Below are 21,789 nucleotides of genomic sequence, written 5' to 3' on the forward strand. Positions count from 1 at the left end.
TTTTTAATTTGATTTTAGGGATGATAATTGGAATTTGTTCTGTTTCGATGTTTGTTTATTTGTTTTTAAAAGGAAGTTGTTTGGAGATGAATTTATATGTATAGGCCACTGGGAGTCTTTTGAGGTGATAACATCATCACCCCTTCCTATTAGGATTTGTAGCTGCTTTCAATGGCACTGTTGTGTGAAATGTGTGAAACCTGAAAATCCTATAACGTCCTTGGCTTAGGTTCCATTCTGATGAGACTTCCAACACTCTGCTCATCTGATCTTTAACTTAATTTAAGTGAGAAAGCCAACTTGAACATAAGTGTGGAATTGTACTTTTACTACTAAACTGGTTCCCATAGCAACAAATCACATGATCAATCTGTGACACAGCTTTGCAGTCTGCAAAGGAACATGGAACGCGTTACATGGAACGCATTATGCTTGCAACTCCAGGGAAATGCGAACTAAACAATTTCTACAATGTATTTCCTTTAATGCTCTGCTGTGGACTGACCCATCCTATATATCGAGTGAATTACACTTCATACCGTAGCTGCATGTATACATCAAAAAACTAACAACACATACGCAAAAACATGTGCTTGAGAGTTGATATACGTAGTAACACGTTTGTAGGACTCATCATGCATGTACCAGGCTAGTGTAGAGGTAATGAATGAATGTTGCAATGTGACAGGAAATACCATGGCTCACATAATTTCAGAGAATAGGCATTGTAGTAGTAAAGATGACTTTTTGTTTGTTTGTTTTGGGTATGTGTGTATGTATGTGTGTGTGTGTGTGTGTGTAGAATCTGTCTCTTGTGCATGAAATCAAGCAAACCAAGATAGGTATGAGGTGTGAAGTGTTTCACACTTTATTGCATTACATATTTCGTTGCCGGCCAGGCCAAAACTTAATCCGAAGACTGGTAACCATGATGTTTTATATTGCAAAAAGGAGACAGTGTTGAGTGAAAAGGATGTCATCTGTAGCACTGTGACAATTAATGTGACCTGTGATTGCAGTTTGACATTTTGCATATGCATCATTTGAATGCACTATTTGCACAAACCATCCACAATTGGTAATTGTTTTTCCTTCTTCATGCTGATCTTTTCTACTGATTTAATGAAGCCTTCTAACTCTTGTTTTCAAGGGTAAAATGCACACCTCTGTATCACTTCAAGTTGACTTTCGTTCTTCTGGTTCCAGGCCAAGAAAGATATCTTTGACAAGGAGTCCGAGCTGGGACTTCTGAGAGAGAAGGTCACGACCTTGGAGCAGAGGTTACAGGTCAACGACCTTTCACAGGATGATCATGTGAAAGCAGTGCAATCAGAGGTAAGGTGGGAAGAGATTCAGTCAGTGCAGTAGGGCCTAAATGTTTCTTTGTATCTTTCTGTATGTACCACAGAGATGTGTAAGGTACATTAGTCTCCTTCAGATGCGATTCAAGCAAACTGAAGTTAGCCGCCGATTTACATAAGTGGCCATGCAATTACATCATTGCATACATGCGTATGTTGGATGGCCTGCATGTACATACCACCTTACCCAATTTATGGTGTTGGATAATCTCTATAGTGGTGTGGATTGAGAATTCTTATGGCTTTATCACTGTTGTCGCTTGCTTCACAACAGACTTGTGGTACTAGTCTATGATATATTTGTGTGTGTGTGTGTGTGTGTGTGTATGTGTGTGTTTGTGTGTGTGTGGTGATTATTATTGGAAAGCTTTCTACATATGCCAAGGCTCCAAACTTTTTTTTTTCCCCTCTGGTGGCTGGTTTGGGCCACTAGAATCTTAAAATTTAAAAATTTGGTGGCCAAAAAAGAAATGTGGCCCAAAATGACAGGAAATATGAAATTCAAAACCTTAATAGTTGCCCAATTGGGCCACCAAAACATAACTTTTTTGGAAGATTGTTGGCCCAACATCAATATTCAGTGGCTGCTGGCCACTTCACATGCACTGGGAACATCACAATTGTACTGACCACAGAATAGAAAATGTATTACAGAGAACAAGGATACGTTATAGCAGTTTCAGTAAGAATGATGGAATCAAATACAATCACTACAAAAAAAGAAAAGAAAAAGAAAAGAAGATTGCGATGGAGAGATGCCAGTTTGGTTCTGTTAATTGCAGAATCTCTGTACAAACTGCAGCATTGGCTATCAGATATAAAAGATTCAATGCATTTGCTTGTATTATTTTGATTTCAATATCTAATGCAGATCAGTATCCAGCTGGTAATGAAATCATCATAAAGATTAGTAATTATGTTTATGCTGTCCTTATCTCTCCTGGGCTGATGATCAATTTTTCAGAGGGACGGTATGGAGCAGAGGTTGGAGGAAACAAGGAGAGAACTGAGTTCAGTCAGGGTGGAATCTAATGAAAAGATTGCCAGTCTTGAAAAGCAGGTAAAGGGCTGATGTTCTTGATATTCAAACTTTCAGAAGATTTCTGCCATTGTCCAAACATAGTTTCCCCCAAATATAAAATGTCATTTTTGCATACAGCCAAGATATGTTCCATAATTTAAGATATTGTTGTATCTTTGCATTTAAACACTTGTGTATATGGATATAAGAACTCTATTTAGTATTTGATATCACGCTGGTAAAATATGCTAGATCCTGGAAACTGAAGTTCTCAGAGAACTCTGAAGATTTCTTTCTTCAAAAATAGGTGTATGTAAGCATATGACCCATACAGTATGAATACCATTAAGGTATCATATGTTTTGCCCATGGAAAGAAAAGTGAGTAAGTATTAGATGAGCCAATATAAGATGTGAAATATTTGTCTGCTATAAATTTCTCCAGTTGTTTATAGCCTCTCCGTCAATCGACAGTACAGTACTTTATTTTGTGATATTGAGATGGAAGGATTAAAGAAAAAAGTTCAGTGTTGCATAGATTCTTTGTGGTTAAACCACACAGTCAGTAGATTTTTGGATCAGGTGCTGCTGGTGATGTTTAGCTGCATCACCTGTATGCAATTCAGTCTGATTGGAAGTGGTATATTCTAAGTATTGAATCTATATCTCAGTAGCAGTGGGGTTAAAGCATACAAATGACAATGCATAAGAGAGGTTTTTGTGTGCTCTATTTTAAAGGGATCGTACAGTTTTGGTTGAGACCTAATTTCAGGTTTCTCACATATTTTGGTGAGATAATGAGAAACCTCTTAAGAAATATGAAAGAGCATGTAATTCTATGAGGAATTCAAAGTTTATTTGATGAAAATTGGTTTTGAAAAGGCTAAGATATCCAAAAAAGAACGATTCTAAGTCCCACACTTTATTACGATCGTTTTGTTTTACTTTGTTTTTGGATGTTTCAGTCATTCCAAACCCGATTTTCATCAAATAAACTTTGAATTCCTCTTAAAATGGTATGCTCTGTACAATATCATAAGTGTTTTCTTGGTATCTCACAAAAAGTTAAAAGCCCAATTCTCATCTCCACCAATACTGTACTATCCCTTTAAAGGTAAGGGCACTGTCACAACTGATTGACAAATTGCCCTTCATCGATGTGAATGATTCACTAAATTCATTGATTTGAATAAGGGTACTGTCATCTCTAGCTATTACTTCGTGTCCTTCATCCGTCGTCATCCTTCATCCTCGCCACTTTTTCAGATCGAGCATCTGAACGCCAAGATCGCGGAGGACACGGAGGAACACAGGAGGAGCCTGCAGAAGGCGGAGGCCACCCAGGGCCAGCTGAGGGCCGAGGTGTCGGACCTCCAGGCCAGTCTGGAGGGGGCCAGGAAGGAGTGCAGTGCCCACCAGCACCAGGCCATGCAGAAAGAGGCCCAGCGCAAAGCACAGGTACCCAGCTATCATGATTGTGGGGAGGAAACAAAACTTGAGACAAAGCAAGACAGATGATTGATTTGATTGATTGATTGATTGATTGATTGATTGATTGATTGATTGATTGATTGAATGAATGATTGATTGATTGATTGATTGATTGATTGATTGATTGATTGATTGATTGATTGATTGATTGATTGATTGATTGATTGATCGATGGATGGTTGGTTTATTGAAGAAAAAAAAGCATTCAAAGTTGTATCCCAAAGGCTAAATTACAACGCATTATTACGTAGTATAGTGTGATTATATAAAAACATATGTACATGAGTAAATTTTCACCAATAACAAGTTACAATAATAACAGAAAAGTGACAGCTATGCAGCTTTTAAAATGTCAAAAGGGAGGCAATTATACCCCCCCCCCAAAAAAAAAAAAATACTACAAAAATAATGATATTACAATGAATAATAATCTCCATATGTAGTGCTTCATGAGACCTATGTTTCATGTGTTCTTGTGAAATCTTATTTGAGCTGCAATGTAACTGTAGTCAGAACATGAATATAGTTTCCAAAATGTTTGTATGTATGGTGACATTTTTGACAGCATAACTGTAGGCACAAGTTCATTGTTCAGATCTCAGTAGCATTTTTGGCTGGCTTCACTGCTGTAGTTAATGTCATGGTTGTAAATGCAGGGGTACTTGAATTCCTATATTGTTCATGCCACACCAAGTCATTGGTAGCGATTTAACTGAAAATAAACTATTTAAGTTATCACTTGAAAATATTCTCCAAATACTACATTCTGTGTCTGGTTGACCACACAGAAAGAGGTCAGTGAGACCGAGCTGACCCTTGCTCACCAGCAGCTGACCGAGGTCAAGCAGCAATTCATTGAGTCCAAGAAGCAGCTCCAAGGTAGGGTTGCGACCCTGGAGTCCAAACTGGTCACAGCTGAGACGGCGCGAGACTTTGACAAAAGTGCCTCAGAACACAAGCTGGTGAGTATTAGGGATGGAAGCATCTTTTCATGTCAGTGTTGAGAATAAATCTTTTTTTCAATTTTTTAAAAATCCATGTGTAAGGAGTTTTCCATCTCGTCCTAACCTGTCCATGGAGCTCAGAGCTGAAGAATGCTTTATTTCAGTTAATTAACAGAAAGATAGTGTTGATTCATCTTCACTTCAAATGCTAATACGAAACCTAGTGTTTGGCTCAGTGAGATGTAATGGGTGAGGCATTTAGATATATGTCTTGACAGACATGCCAAATTAATAAACGTTCTGAATCACATATTTTATGTAATCTTTGTTTCTTTACATCGGCCACCATACAAGATACTTACAAATCCTTGCCACTGCATGTAACAAAAGAATATGACTATTGTTTAAATTATGTGTTTGAATAAACACACAACTTCTCACTGTCCTCATTGTAATGCAGGCAAGGTTGGAGTCCATCAATGAGGAATATCTGGAGAAGGAAATAGAACACGAGAAGCAGGTGTCTTGTCTTGAAGAAGAGCTAGACAAATTACGGGTAAGTTTTAACCCTTGCACAGATGCATTTCACGCAATTTAGCAGGTTTGGGTTTTTCTCTTTACTGGCTTTTGTATTCAATCTTTTAAAAAGCCTGAATAGAGACTACTCATCTGAGTTGTTTGATTTCACACGCACTACAGTGACTGTGCTGTTCCATGGTCAGAAAGGAGGCCATTAAATGCACTTAAGTAACCACAAGACCCACATCTTAAAATGCTCTCCAAGGATGGAACAGTGAAACCACATAAAGTTAATGGAGTAAAACAAAGGGATCCAGGACAACTCGCCCTCGAGACTGGTCGCCCCGGAGACTGCTTGCCCTCGAAAATCGAGGGCGAGTTGTCTTGGGTGCAAGGGCGAGTTGTCTCACGTGGCGAAGGAATATACCCCAAATGTTTGATTTAATTTCAGACAAAATAAAAGCTGCTTAAAAATGATTTTGCATTTATCTGCCTAGATTAAATTTCAGAATGCACACACTTTCTATTTTTTCTGATTAAAATCATTTTTAAAATGAAAATTATGGCATTTTGTTATCACATTTTCCCAGCCCTGAGATCACTAGATTGCCGAATCGTCCATGCCCGATTTGAGCTCGCCCCCTGATTCTTCTCGGCAAACTGCAGTAAATGTTTCGACTTTGAATGCACCTCTTAGACTTCATTTATGATTCAGGTTTGTATTATTGATTAATGATGCTAGATAGTAGGTTGAATTCGATCAATATTTCACTGTCTCCATTTATTCAGCAAAAGAAGAAGAAGATACGATCTTGCCCTCGCCTCTTTTTCTCCCAGAGAAGGCCAGAGAAGTTTACCCCAGAGTCTTGGCCGCGCGACGTTCAGCTCTGGCCATGCTCTGGCATAACGGAAGCACAATGCAGCCCACAATGCACGCCGCGCTAGCTGGAGAAAAAGGGGAGAGGGCGAGATCGACTCTACTTCTTCTTTTGCTGAATAAACGAAGACAGTGAAATATTGATCGAATTTAACCTACTATCTAGCATCATTAATCAATAATACAAACCTCAATCATAAATGAAGTCTAAGAGGTGCATTCAAAATTGAAAATTTACTGCAGTTTGCCGATGAGAATCAGGGGGCAAGCTCAGATCGGGCATGGACGATTCGGTAATTCTTGCGATCTCAGGGCTGGGAAAATGTGATAACAAAATGCCATAATTTTCATTTTAAAAATGATTTTAATCGGAGAAAGTAGAAACTGTGTGCATTCTGATATCTAACTTAGGCAGATAAATGCAAAATTATTTTGAAGCGGCTTTTATTTTGTCTGAGATTAAATCAATCATTCGGGGTATATTCCTTCGCCACTTAAGACAACTCGCCCTCGGACCCAAGACAACTCGCCCTCGAAAATTGAGGGCGAGCTGTCTTCGGGGTGACCTGTCTCGAGGGCGAGTTGTCTGGCGCCCAAACAAAGCTGCTACTACACATTTTGTGTGTATTTTGGGGATTTACTGTTGTGATTCCTTCTCTTTTATTGCACACATAATTCTATTACTCAATACACACTAAAATGGTTGCAATATCTTTAAAAAGAAACAGTTTAGATGACATTACTCCTGTAGTAGACTTATCACACAGTCACAAACAAACTTTATAAAAAGAGAGAAATTGATAAAATGTTTTTCGGTCCCGTTTATCTTTAGATTCAGAGAAGCCACATTGAGTAAAATAACCTAGAAAATGTGTTGAATGTTTGATACTCCTAGAATTACCCAATACTGTATGTACTGTAAAAGTCCAAGTGGTTGTTTTTGTGCAAGTAATTTTTTTTTTTGCTCGGCTGGGTAAGATGAATTTCGCGTGTGTTAATTCTGCAGAATCAAGACATGTATTAATGGAACATATGACGTGCAAAAATATGAATGTGTTCTTTATTTTTGCGCTGGCTTCTGGTTGTGGAAAATGCGCTAAAATTTTCTCTTTTACAGTACATCTACTGTCACACTCTCTTTTTTGCCCCCTCCCTCTTTGGACGAAATCAGAAATCTATGTCGATGGTCGATTCAAGAACCAGTCACCTGCAGTCCGAGTTAGACTCATCGAGATCAAGAGCCTCAGAACTAGATGCAAAGGCAAGTAACCCAGTTTACACTTGTTCTTGAGTGTTGTGTCAAACTCTTTAAGGCACACATGACTTGAAAACAATGATGATATGTGTCCCACTTTTTTTTTCTTCTGCTGAGAAGTTGAAGTATGTGCTCATCAAAATGCTTAAAAAAAAAACATGAATCATTATGATTGTGTTGTTGTAAACCTCTGCTAAAGCAATTTTCCATGTGTGGAAGATATAACTTGACATGGCCTCTTTAGGACTGTTGCATGAAATTTTTGAGGCCTTAATTTATCGACTTGTCATTTTATTTCAGGCCCAGGAATTGGAGAGTTTATCATCAAGACAAAAAGAACAGCTTACAATACTCCACGCAACTGTCAAAGAGAAAGAACAACTCATCAGAAAACATGAAACAGGTAATAATATTTACCATCTGCTGACCTGCACACATTGCTTGTATATTTTTTGTCATTATTGTTTGTTGAGGAGTTAAGCATAGTTTTTGCACTCAAGAACACTCTGAAATAACAGTCTTTATCAGCACCAAACAATTTAGCAGAGTGAAGGGGATAAAATAATGTGCTTTGAAAAGAGCCATCTTGAGGAAAAAAAAAGAGATCCATAGTACAGCTTTTGAGAAGTGAATCACATCAGCGGTAATAAAAATCTTCCTGGTATAGCTTCTTGCATTGTATGGTGATGATAATGACTATGACGACAGCAACGATGATGATGATGATGATGATGATGATGATGATGATGATGATGATGATGATGATGATGATGATGATGATGATGATGATGATGCTTGCAATTAGGAGGTGGGGTGCATATTTTGTAAGTCCATGAATTTCCAGTATGTTCTGACATGATATTAATGTAGTTTCATCCATCCATTTGTCAGATTATTCCGAGGTTAGCCTTCCATTGTTGTGATCGTGGCTCTCCCTTCAGATAATCCTGGTTAATTCTTGAAAATGCCAGTGCATTGGCTAAGGAATTTTTATTTGATTTTGTCCTTTGATGCAGGCCTGTTCCCCCTTTTTTTTCTCACCTTTGACCTCTGTGTTTCATTTATCGTCTCCTTGGATCCCAAGGATTTGAATTTCCAGGTTCTAATTCTCCCAGTGTCTCTGACTCATTTTGTTCTCGACTTCTTTCGATTCCCGATTCTGATTGGATGGCAAACAGAGCTCCAGAATCTCCAGCAGAGTGTCAGTGAGCTGGGCCAGAGGTTAGGGGAGCAGGAGAAGACTGGGAGGGAGACCCAGGACGAGGCGCAGCGGCTCATCTTCGAGAAGACGGAAACCATCAGTGTCTTACAGCAATCCCTGGAGGAGAAGGGGGAGGAGCTAACGCTCATCACACAAAAGGTGCGATGATGTGTCAGCAATCCCACTGTGATCTGTACAGGGGACTGAAACCCAAATATATACATGGATTGGGTGAATACAGCAATATTAGTAGAACACATCAGTCAAAGTTTGAGGAAAATCAGACAATCGATGCAAAAGTTACAAACTTTTAAAGATGCTGTTCCACCGTTGCTGGATCAGATGAATTGAACGTGCATTGAATTCTATTGTCATTTTGCATTTGCATATTAGGTTTGTTTCGGTGCCTCTGAGGTGGTCTGATTCATTTGATAATTATGACATATTTGACCATATATGTGCTTTTTCTAATTAATTTATTTTTTATCTTGATATGAAGAGTTTGTTGCAAAAACCGATAAGTCCATTTTTGAAGATTTTGAAGTACGATCTCTGTCATAAAGTACAAAATAATACCTTTTTAATGATATATTGGTCACTACATATAAAGGTACATTTTTGAAGTTATGGTCAAAAGAAGCAAAAATATTCTTATTCTCTTTATTTTTCTTGACCTTTAATCGCAAATATCTCCATTTGGCAAATATGGACTTATCGGTTTTTGCAAACAAGCTCTTCATATCTGTGTTATAATGAGCCTATGAGATGATTTTTGTTGCTTATGCAAAAGATGTGCAGAGAGTTATACTGTGAATAGTATAGTGCCTAGAGAACAGCAGTGATTTGTCTGTATCATTGAGCAAATGCTGATAAGTTCTGCATCATTCAATATTTTTATTTCTATTTTCATTTTTATCTTTTGCCTTCTTTTCATTTTATTTCAGTTGCAAGAGTTACAAGAAAAGCTGGTCAGAGTTGAGACAGAAGCTCAGGCCAGGATACAGGAGAGTGAGTTAAATGGACACATAGAACTTGAGGTGAGATCATGATGAATGTTGCTGTTTTGCATAGATGGTTTCAAGCAAATCTTTTTTTTTTTCTTTTTTTTTTGGCTGATATTTGAGTAGGTGAGACCACTGTGAAATTAGAATTGGCTTGACGAAGAAAGCAAAATTCTACCTTTTGTTATACCCTTGCCAAACGAAGTTTGAAGGGGGTATATAGGAATCAGCGGACGGTCGGTCGGGCGGTCGGTCGGGCGGTCGGGCGGTCAGTCGGGCGGTCGGTCCGTTGCAAATCTTGCGTCGCGAACTACTTCCTCAGTTTTCAACCGATTCCCATAAAACTTGGCACAGATGTGTGCCTTGGGTTGTAGATGTGCAAGACGTATTTTTTGACAGTACCCAAAAGTACGTTGCCATGGTAACGGCATATTATGGGCAAAAATGGGTACAAATCTTGCGTCGCGAACTACTTCCTCAGTTTTCAACCGATTCCCATAAAACTTGGCACAGGTGTGTGCCTTGGGTTGTAGATGTGCAAGACATATTTTTTGACAGTACCCAAAAGTACGTTGCCATGGTAATGGCATATTATGGGCAAAAATGGGTACAAATCTTGCGTCGCAAACTCCTCCCACAGTTTTTGATCAATTTTTATGAAATTAGGTACAGATGTTCATCTGAATATGTTAATGTGCAAGACACATATTTCCGCAGTGGCAAAAAGTGCGTTGCCATGGTAACGGCATGTTATTGGTAAAATATAGGGCAAAATGCTTCATGGCAAAACTGCTTCATCAGTGTTCTTCCAATTCTCATGGAATTCATATTGAATGTTTGTCTTAGGATATAGGTCAGCATGACACATTTCTTGACAGTGACAAAAAGTATGTTGCCATGGTAACAGCTCACATATTATGAGCCAAAATGATGGAAAATTTTGTGTTGCAAACTACTTCCTCAGTTTTTGCCCAATTTCCATGAAACTTGGTACAGATGTGTGCCTTTGGTTGTAGATGTGCAAGACGCATTTTTCGACAGTACCCGAAAGTACGTTGCCATGGTAACGGCATATTAATGGCAGAAGATCAAGGAAAGATCTTGCGGATTTAACTACTTCCTCAGTTTTTTGACCAAAGCTTATCAAATGTTGTTTTGACCAAAGCTTATGAAATGTTGTTTGACGGGGGTATAACCAGTCGCTGTAGCGACATTTCTAGTTTTTCCTGTGACACATTTCCACAGATTTGTTGAACTTTTTTTTTTTCAGATATTGGTAAAATAATTGTGTGGGAGAGAGAAAAGAAAAAAATCTACCATCGCTTTCACCCTGACCTCTTTTTTTTTTACATTAGTTCATAATAATCTTTTGTTTTATCCTCTCTTGTTTTCTCCTGGTTCAGCATGTGGCTGGTCAGAAAACGGGTTGTATCATGAGAACTTAATACACCCACAAGAAGAGCTCAACCTGTAGGTAGTTGCCACAATAGTTGAGAGAATTGACCATAGGCTGATTTTTATGCCTCCGCAACGAAGTGGCCGGAGGCATTATGTTTTCGGGTCGTCCGTCCGTCCGTCCGTCCGTCCGTCCGTACGTCCGTACGTCCGTACGTCCGTACGTCCGTACGTCTGTACGTCCGTCCGTACGTCCGTCCGTCCCGTTTTGTTTTTGTCGATATCTCAAGAACCGTGTGGTGGTTTTACATCAAACTTGGTATGAGGGTATATCCTTGGGGGATAATACTTTGTGTGGATTTTAGGGTCACAGGGTCAAAGGTCAAAGGTCACAGGTTATTTTGTGAAAAAAAAATGTGAAATTTCATGTTTTTCTCCATATCTCGCAAATGGTTCAAGGTATCTTCATTGAACTTAGTATATATGCTTGTACCGATGGGCAGTGATTATCTAGGGAAGTTGGGGGTCATGGGTCAAAGGTCAGGGGGGTCAAAGGTCAAGGTCAACTCCTAAAAATATCACTACTTTCCTTAAAATGCAATATGTCTGAAGGTTTTCTTTTAAAACTTGGTGTATGGCATGTATTACCCAATATATATTTTGGGGGAAGTTTCTTGCCAAAAGGTCAAAGGTCAAAAGGTAAAAGGTCAAGTGAAAGTGCTAAATTGCACTTTTTCCTCCATATCTCGAAAGTAACTCAAGGTATCATCATGAAACTTACATATTTATGCATGTTCAACCTAACAGTGATTCTCTTTGGAACTGTGAGGTCAAAGGTCAAAGGCCAGGTTTAGATAATGCTATTTTCCCATTTGATACTGAAATAATACTTTTTCTCAATACCTTGAAAATTACTCAATACATAAACTTATAAAAGGGTCAAAAGTCAAGTAAAAATCATAAGTTCCCCCAAATACCTGCACTCTGACATTTTAATCATTCATCCAATTGAACCTAGTTCTAGGAAAGTGAACATTCAGCACATTTGTGGCAAACCTGTCATTTTAATATTTTGCCAATTGTGTGAAACTGTCATCACACATTGTCAAGACATTGTACTATAGACCTATTAGGAGAACCATGGCGGAGGCATATCAGTAGCCGTAGCGATATATCTAGTTAGGTAATGCAACAGGAGGCAAGAAGTCACTATACACAGGGACCTCAGCACATTATTTCTCATAGGCCTTTTGAGTGGCAGCACAAAGTATTCGCTGCAGAACAATGGCCATTGACACCCCTATTATACTAAGCAAAAGTCGGTTTATGAAGCCTCCTTGATCAGCATCGAGCAACCTTTTAGCTCTGTATAAACAGACAGAATTTTATCAAAGGCACTCCAATCCAATCAGGTTCTGAAACCACCTACAGGGGCGGCTTTTTGACTACTTGAAAGATAATCTCTGCAGGTCATTGCCCTCTATCATAAAAATCTTCCCAACATGACCGACTGCCACTGACAAGCATTGCACAGCATGCACATTTTTGCGCTCATCACATTTATATATAGATATATATAACACATCCATTCTGCGTAAACCTGGCATTCAAAAGTATGCCGTTTATCAAAGGGAAGCTTGGTTACCATGAGAATGGAGCCAGTTATGGCCTGCTTGATTGAAATTTTAGTATAAATAGACAAGTGATGAGTTTTTTTCAAGAAGGTATTCAAATAGGTTTGAGGAGGCTCCAAATTTTGGCTGCAGTATGAGTGGGACAGATTTGACTGTATCTCCCCTCTCTAACATCTTTGTTTACATCCATCAGAACCAGGAGAAGCTTCGGCAGAGTGTGGAGAGCCTTGAGCAGCAGCTGGCAGACAAGAACAGGACCATCAAGATGCAACAGCAGAGACTGTCTGACCTCAAGAAGACACTCCAGAAGGAATTGGTAATGGAAACAAAGAAAAAGATCAAATAAAAAAAGGGCCAGATTTGTTTCTCTGTTAGCTAGTTTTACTGCAGAGTATTTTCATATATATGGTATCATATATTTCCCGCGTAAGATACAAACCCTATAGTGTAATGTGATATTAAGGCTTCAGTCTGCAACTGTTATTTTCTTTTTTGTTTGTTTGATGTTGTAGGGGGGGGCAGTTGGAGTTTTCTCCAGCAGTGAAGATTATGTGCTTTTTAATCGTGAATTATTGAAGTTTGTGTTTTCTTCTTGACAGATTTGAAGATATTTTGATTATAGAACATATGTGCTCGGTTTGTACTTTTGTGTCAATATGTGCAGTACTGGATTCGTATCTCAAATAGGAATTATACTAAATGCACATTTAAAGTGAGCAGTGCATCATTCGAATTAAATAAAGTCCTTGCTTGAATAATTAGCTATAGTTTGAATGGGTACGGTAGGCCCATGTGTCATATGCCACTTTCTGACAAAATTGTAGCTACAAGTAAGCTACCACCTATAAAGGAGAAAATGAAATTCTTCTCTAGTGGATTCTTGGGTGAAATAATGTCTCATTTTATCAAGATGTTTTCCTATTCCTCATTTACCGCACTCCATCCCACAGAAAGTGCAAACCATCGCAGGCTATGAGTCGCCGGAGGAAGCCTTGCGCAGCGCCGACCCCCTCCCCAACAGGAGCAAGCTGACCGTCCCCGAGAACAACTTCCGCGGCAGCAACAACAGCCTCCAGCCGCCAGCCTCGTCATTGGAGCTGGACAGCACTCTGTCCCGCAGCGACTTCCGAGAGATCAACTTCCAGTACCTCAGACACGTCGTCTTCAAGTTCATGAGTTCAACGGACTATGAGGTGCATGCGAGTGTTTGTTTGTTTGTTTATCTGTTTGTTTGTTTTTCCTTCATTTTCAGAACTCAGGGAAATCTCATTATAATGAGGACCTTAAAACCATGACAATTGCCCTGTAATATCAGGTTTCTCACTTTATCAGGGTACAAAAACAGAGAAATAAGAGTTGGGCAGGGCTGCACACTAACCCATTTTTTCTGCCGGTCCAGCCTGTCTCTGTCGGACCGGTAAATGCCCCGTTTTACCATTTTTTGCCGGTCCGAACAGAAAATTTACCGGTCAACAACAACAACCTAAAAAAACATTAAATGACTTGCAAACTTATTTTCTTGTTTTTTATGGACGTACCCCCCCCCCCATGTACATTTTACAGATTAATTTTTTTTTTTTTTAACTTGTGATATTTATTGCACAAAAAAATATAAAAAGATAGGAAAAAATAGAATGTTTGTTTGTGAATTACAGTGTAAAAAATGAACAAAATCAGATTGTATCAAATGCGTTTGTGACTTTTTCTAAACATCGGCACACGAACTTGCTGCGTAACCTGCTCTTGGTGGTCAGTTGGATTGCGACGATTTAATGAATTATTTTAGCTGTGATATTTTCTGATGCACGCGCTACAAGGGGTTCTTTATTTTTCTCCCGATAATCTATTCGCATTTGTGCATGCGTTCTTGAAAGGTACACGACGTGCAGGACCGAATTCGCGATCCTTTTTGCGCCCATTTCCACCTCAAATATTAGCGGGATTGTGACGATTTCATAAATTACTTCGGCTGTAATATTTTCTGATGCAAGCGCCAAGAGAGGTTGAAAATGTGTCCTTTATTTTTTCCCGACAAACTCTTCGAATTTCGTAAGTGCGTTCTTAGAAAGATGCACCACATGGCCGAATTCATGATACTTTTTGCGCCTATTTCTACCTCAAATATCAGCGGAATTGTGGCGATTTCACGTATAACTTCGGATGTAACTTTTTGTGATGCACGCACCGGCAAGAATGGTTAAAAATGCGTTCTTTATTTTTCTCCCCATTATCTCTTCGCATTCCGTACATGCGTTCTACGACACTGCCGAATTCACGATCATTTTTGCGCCTATTTCTACCTCAAATATCAGCGGGATTGCGATGATTTCATGAATAACTTCGGCAGTAATCTTTTATGATAAACGCGCCAAAATGGGTTGAAAATGTGTCCTTTATTTTTCCCGGATGAACTCTTCGCATTTCGTAATGCGTTCTAAACAGATATACGACACGGCCAAAAATCATGATTCTTTTTGCGCCTATTGTTTCCTCAAACTTCAACGGGATTGCGATGATTTCATGAATTATTATTCGGCCGTAATCTTTATGATGCACGGGCCAAAAGGGGTTGAAAATGTGTCCTGTATTTTTCTCCCAATAATCTCTTCGCATTTCGTACATGCGTATAGATACGACACGGCCGAATTCACGATCCTTTTATCGCCTATTTTTACATTAAATATCAGACGAATTGTGGAATTTCATGAATATACTTCAGATGTAATCTTTTGTGATGTACGCACCAGCTAGAATGGTTGAAAATGCGTTCTTTATTTTTCTCCCCATAATCTCTTCGCATTCCGTACATGCGTTCTTGAAAGGTATACGACATGGCCGAATTCATGATCCTTTTTGCGCCTATTTCTACCTCAAATATCAGCGGGATTGCGATGAGTTCATGTATGACTTCGGATGCAATCTTTTATGATACACGCGCCAAAAGGGGTTGAAAATGTGTCCTTTATTTTTCCCCGATAAACTCTTCGCATTTTGTAAATGCGTTCTTAAAACATACACGACACGGCCAAAAATCATGATTCTTTTGTGCCTATCGTTTCCTCAAACTTTAACGGGATTGAGATGATTTTATGAATTATCACTCGGCTCTATAATCTTTATGATGCACGGGCCAAAAGGGGTTGAAAATGTGTGCTGCATTTTTCACCCAATAATCACTTGGCATTGCGTACATGCCTATACGACCGAATTCACGGTCCTTTTAGCGCCTATTTCTACATCAAATATCAGCGGGATTGCGATATGTCATTAATTATTTCGGCTGTAATCTTTTGTGATACATTCACCAGAAGGGTTGAAAATGCGTTCTTTATTTTTCTCCCGATAATTTCTTCGTATTTGGCGTTTTCAAAATTATACATTGCATGCAGGGCCGAATTCGATACTGAGTATTCTTTTTGCGCCTAGTATTGTTTACTCAAATTCCAACGGGATTGCGAAATTCTCATGAATTACTATTCGGCTGTAATTTATGATGCAAGCGCCAAAAGGGGTGAAAATGTGTCCTTTATTTTTCTCCCGCTAATCTTTTCCCATTTCGTACATGCGTTCTTATCTACAAGATATACGACGCGGCCGAATTCACGATCCTTTTTGCGCCTATTTCTACCTCAAATATCAGCGGGATTGTGGCGATTTCATGAATTACTTCGGATGTAATCTTTTGTAATACACGCACCAGAAGGGTAAAAATGTCTTTTTTATTTTTCTCCCGATAATCTCGTCGCATTTGTGTATGCGTTTTTGATAACCAAGACGGCATGCAGGACTCAATTCAAGATCCTTTTTAGCTCACCTGAGCCAAAGGCTCAAGTGAGCTATTGCGATCGCCCTTCGTCCGGCGTCCGTCGTGCGTCGTGCGTCGTCCGTCGTCCGTCGTGCGTCGTGCGTAAACTTTTTACATTTTCATCTTCTTCTTGAAAACCCCAAGACCGATTTTCATCAAACTTGGCAGGTAGCATCCCTAGGGGGTTAGGAACTCAATTTGTTAAAATGGGCACCATGACCCACCCAGGGGGCCCCCAGGGGGGCCCAAACCCCCCAAAATTAAGGAATCTTTAAAAATCTTCTTCTCTAGAACCAGAAGTGATAGAGCTAAGTTAATACTATGAGTTAGTTCATTGATGACTGTAGTTTCAAGTTTGTTCATGGCAGAATCAGGGATGCCCCCCTTGGGACCCAGGGGAGGGGGTGGGGAGGGGTTCTAATGGGGCCTAAATTGTACATTTTCATCTTCTTCTTGAGAACCCCATGACCCATTTTCACCAAACTTGGCAGGTAGCATCCCTAGGGGGTTAGGAACTCAATTTGTTAAAATGGGCACCATGCCCCACCCAGGGGGCCCCCAGGGGACCCCCAGGGGGCCCAAATCCCCCAAAATTAAGGAATCTTTAAAAATCTTCTTCTCTAGAACCAGAAGTGATGGAGCTAAGTTAATACTATGAGTTAGTACATTGATGACTGCAGTTTCAAGTTTGTTCATGGCAGAATCAGGGGTGCCCCCCTTGGGACCCAGGGGAGGGAGGTGAGGAGGGGTCCTAATGGGGCCTAAATTGTACATTTTTATCTTCTTTTTTAGAACCCCATGACCCATTTTCACCAAACTTGGCAGGTAGCATCCCTAAGGGGTTAGGATCTCAATTTGTTAAAATGGGCACCATGTCCCACCCAGGGGGCCCCCAGGGGGGCCCAAACCCCCCAAATGAAGGAATCGTTAAAAATTTTCTCTAGAATCAGAAGTTATACAGCTAAGATAATACTATGAGTGAGTACATTAATGACTGTAGTTTCGAGTTTGTTCATAGGAGATCCAGGGGTGCCCCTCTTGGGGGCAGGGGTGGGGGGGGGGGGGGGGGGGGTTAGGAAGGTCCAAATGGGGGCCTGAATCGTACATTGTCATCTTCTTCCTGAAAACCTCATGATAGATTTTCGTCAAACTTGGCAGGTAGCATCCTTAGGGGGTCAGGATCTCAATTTATCAAAATGGGCACCATGCCCCACCCAGAGGGCCCCAGGGGGCCCCCAATTCCCCAAATTAAGGAATCTTTAAAAATTTGGGCCCTTATTGTACATTTTCATCTTCTACTTCAGAATGCCTGGTCAAATTTTGGTAGAGCTGTGAATAATTTAGATTAGTGACTGCGTGAAAGGTGAACTTGCGATACTCAGGTGAGCGCTAGACCCGCGGGTCTCTTGTTTTTTTTTTTTGCGCCTATTATTTCCTCAAATTTCAACGGGATTGCGTTGATTTCATGAATTTTTATTCGGCTGTAATCGTTTATGATGCACTCACCAAAATGTGTCCTTTATCTTTTTTTTTCTTTTTCTCCTCTATAATCTCTTCGCATTTCGTACATAATCTTTTGGAAGATACGACGCGGCCGGTCGAATTCATGATCCTTTTTGGGACGATTTCTACCTGAAATATGTAAGCGGGACTGCCATGATTTCATGATTTTTTTTTTCTCCCTTGTATTATCTCTTCACATTTTGTGCATGCGTTCTTAAAAAGTACACGGAAGGGCCGATTTTGTGATCCTTTTTGCGCCTATCTTCGTTATGAGAACATTCTGAGCGAATGAAAATATTAATTTGTGAAATGACTGTGCAAAATGAAAATAAACGCAATCAGATCCATTTACTGTATCGCTGAATATCGAATGTGTTTTTACTTTTTCTAAAAATCGACACAAGTAAATTAGTTCTAACATAACTGCCACGCTGCTGCGAAGCCGGGATCGGATCGATCTTGCGTTAAAAAATCATGAGTAAAATGACCCAGAAATGCGTGCGCTTCTTTCAATGCTTCTTGTCTGGCATGACCGCCGATCCCAAGCAAACGAGAAGCAGTTACACTGTACATGCTTTGCATCATTTGCTTTGCATGCATTGCATTGCATGGCAGTGCGTGAGCAGCGCCAAATGCGCAAGCGAGCGCGAATGTCACTGGTCGACTGCTAGTGCTCAAAACTACGTTTACTGTACAAATTGCACCGGTAGACATAAACGAAAACTTGCGTAAAACTTGTTGAACAGTGCGATATCTTGCATTCTGTTTCTCCCTGATCGGGGCTGCTCTTTTCCTTTCTACTGACCCCACCAATGCTTTTTTTTAAAACTGGTCATGTCGGACCGGTAACTTGTGGATTTCCTGAAAAGTTACCGGTCCGACAGTGACTTTTACCGGTCTTTGACCGTCGGACCGGCGCCAGTGTGCAGCCCTGAGTTGGGACTTGGAAATTCACCTTCTTATTAAGGGGTTGAGTTGTATCAGATTCTTAGAGGTCTCGTATACTGTAAAACACTATTTTTGCGGCATGAAATTTTGTCGAATTGGAGCCAACGGCCTTTTTTAGTGGCATGAAATTTTCGGGAGTTGCCTCTAACATTCAATGTGCATAGTGTAGACAAGAACTTTCATGTACATTTTAATTTAGCGAATCTTGGCTCTCACGAAATTCATGAAATTAAAATGCACGCAAACACTCCTCGTTTTATAGTATTCCATAGGAGTTTTGCAGAGTACAATGCCATGTTTGAATTAGCCTATTAGATAGAGTAAACTGAAGTGAACACGGAAAGTTGGAGCTGGTTTAAATTCTGCACAGTATTGAGACTCACGGGAATTGTAGTACTCAACTTGTGTGTGGTGTTTACTTCGTCCTCTCTTACTCCCACCCTGCCCCTTTCCCCCTCCTACTGACTTTTCTTCTTTCCCCATGTCACATAACAGGCCAAGCAGCTCCTGAAAGCCGTCTCCACCGTCCTCGAGCTGACTCCAAAGGAGGAGGCCCTCATCAAAAGCACCCTGGACTGGAAGGTGAGGAAATGGGTCGGGGTTCTGGTCACTGCCAATCAGGGGCAATACCCCTAGCCACGCCCACTTTTCATATGCAAGTGTATTCCATCCCGTATCTAACCCATCTACACACTTGACTGGCAGCATCTGTGTTTGACAAAGGTGGTATTTCAAGGAACGGGTCCTTTTGTACCTTATACATTTAGGAGTATATCAAGTCATGAAACAACTGTTTGAAAAGGCTTATCTTCATTTTCAAATGTTTAATCTTATGATAGTAGCTAGTAAGTAGCGATGGCTGCTGGGATAAATGAGCTGTTGGGATGATGAAAACAGCAATACTCAAAATAAACTATCAGAGCTGGAAGCTCCCTGAAGTTTTTGTCTCTATTTACGTCCGAACAAGGGAATATGCTTTCATCTATTGGAATGTATGGAACTCGTAAGAATCTTTGTGATTGCTACCAATTGTCTGTGACAATGACCTCTGCACTTTATCAAGTCAAACTCTCTCCTCTTTCTTTCTCAGATGTCGTGGTTTGGTGCAAGACCAGCCCAGAAGAAGTTTGTCCAGGTCGGCTCGGCAGGCTCAGTGATACGGTAACGACAAGTTCCTGGACCCCTTTTGCCAACCTTCTGCCAGTCAAGAACATCATCTGAAGAGATAAAGTATAAACATCTTGGAAATCAGCATGTAGACTGAACAAATGCTTCCCTGCCCTGTATTCTACAAGAAGAATTGTGCCACCACTACCGAGCGGTGATATGAAACTTGCCACTTTGCGTGCATGTGTGTTTATGAGTGTGTCTGTGCCACGAACACTACTAGCCAGCCGGCAATTTCGCCATCTGTAGTCGAAGTCACCTCCGACAGAAGAGATTAGGTAAGAGAGAGAAATATACACAGCGGATTATCTCCCCAAGGAGGGGTAGAAACTCCATTTCAAAGAGTATGTCATCCTTGGTCTTATTGTGGAATCATCACCAAGTCATCGTGAAGGACTACGTGCAACTCCAGCTTCAGCTTGGATTGAGGGACTCATCAACGGGGATGATAACAGACTCCTTGTGATGCCGGAGCAACCCAGTAGTTCCTCTTTACTTGTCTCCATCTTTAGTTATGAGCAGTTGGGAGATCGTTTGTGCTTTTCTTCGTCATGCGCCATCAGCGACAAGCATCTGAGGCATTAGCTTTCGAAGTCACCTTTAAAAAATAACTCAAGCTTTGTTGAAAGGAGCAACCAAAGTCTCTTGTTGGTATCTGAGAACGGTCTCCGATGACAGCTTCCGTGTGATAGTCCCGTTTCTCGATGAGATGCGTTGGTAAACGGGTGACTGTTCCTCAGTCTAGAATTAAGTCCGTTTTGCAGGCCTCGATTAGCCCCATATTTCCCTCCTGCCATCGCTCAGTTTTGTTTCTCAATCCCTCCCCCACCCCACCCATTCATCAATGTGATGCTGATGATGATGTCACTGTAGTATTGTGTCAAAGTGAATGTGTCAGTTCTGAGCTGAATGCAGACTCTGCAATGGCAGGGCTCGACACTAACTTTATTTTTCGGTGGCCCGATGGGGCCACCAAAATCATCAATTTCAAATTTTGGGTGGCCCGAGAGAAAAATTTGGTGGCCCGAAAAAAAAAAAAATTGATAAAAGTTCATTTTTTTTCTATAAGTCGCACACTCACTGCATGCATTTATGCATTTCCGGCGCAAAAAGTTACGAATTTATTGACACACTTTTCAAAAAATTTGGTGGCCCAAGGGGGGCCACCAAATTTGCCCTTTTCTGAAATTTGGTGGCCCGACTTTCATTTTTGGTGGCCCCGGGCCACCGTTAGTGTCGAGCCCTGAATGGCCACAGAACATCCCTGATTGAACCGTTCTGTCGATGCCATGAAACAGTGCCACCACCCGTGATGAAACGTGATACCAACACTGCTCACCCTTCCTGCACCCATTCTCCTTTCCTCCAAGGAGCACTGGGACAGGCGTGGTCAGCTCTGCAGTGGGACACTGTCTCCTCAATCTAGACCTTGCTCCATAACAAAACCTGCAATCATTTGAACTTGCAATTATTACAGTGACCATAGCAATACCTAGGATGGTCATAAATGATTGGATGTTGTCTAACTGTTGCCACAGGAATGTCAAATTAAGTGAGTCAAATAAGCACCTTATGAACTGGGGCCTGGATGTTCAACCCCAGCAGGAAAAGCCCCCATGTTGGACACACAATCAGGGTACATGGATCTTAATGATTTTGATTTTGCTT

At 40.4% G+C, this 21,789-nt stretch overlaps 1 protein-coding gene across 1 annotated transcript in view; it reads left to right on the plus strand.

Moving 5' to 3' along the window:
- The window catches only part of LOC139719859 (golgin subfamily A member 1-like), a 41,942-nt gene extending 20,597 nt beyond the window's left edge, over positions 1-21,345 (plus strand). Inside the window, exons 9-21 of the mRNA XM_071631243.1 lie at positions 1,207-1,335; positions 2,326-2,421; positions 3,648-3,839; positions 4,661-4,834; positions 5,277-5,372; positions 7,384-7,473; positions 7,768-7,870; positions 8,646-8,827; positions 9,613-9,705; positions 12,892-13,014; positions 13,649-13,891; positions 19,450-19,536; positions 20,045-21,345. Coding sequence (XP_071487344.1) covers positions 1,207-1,335; positions 2,326-2,421; positions 3,648-3,839; positions 4,661-4,834; positions 5,277-5,372; positions 7,384-7,473; positions 7,768-7,870; positions 8,646-8,827; positions 9,613-9,705; positions 12,892-13,014; positions 13,649-13,891; positions 19,450-19,536; positions 20,045-20,119 — 1,683 coding nt within the window. The 3' untranslated portion in view covers positions 20,120-21,345. The remainder of the gene's footprint in view (positions 1-1,206; positions 1,336-2,325; positions 2,422-3,647; positions 3,840-4,660; positions 4,835-5,276; positions 5,373-7,383; positions 7,474-7,767; positions 7,871-8,645; positions 8,828-9,612; positions 9,706-12,891; positions 13,015-13,648; positions 13,892-19,449; positions 19,537-20,044) is intronic.
- Positions 21,346-21,789: the final 444 nt, after the last annotated feature.

Source organism: Diadema antillarum, unplaced genomic scaffold (assembly GCF_040938485.1).
Source record: "Diadema antillarum isolate AM-2024a unplaced genomic scaffold, OU_Dant_1.0 scf00000115, whole genome shotgun sequence".
Taxonomy (NCBI): domain Eukaryota; kingdom Metazoa; phylum Echinodermata; class Echinoidea; order Diadematoida; family Diadematidae; genus Diadema; species Diadema antillarum.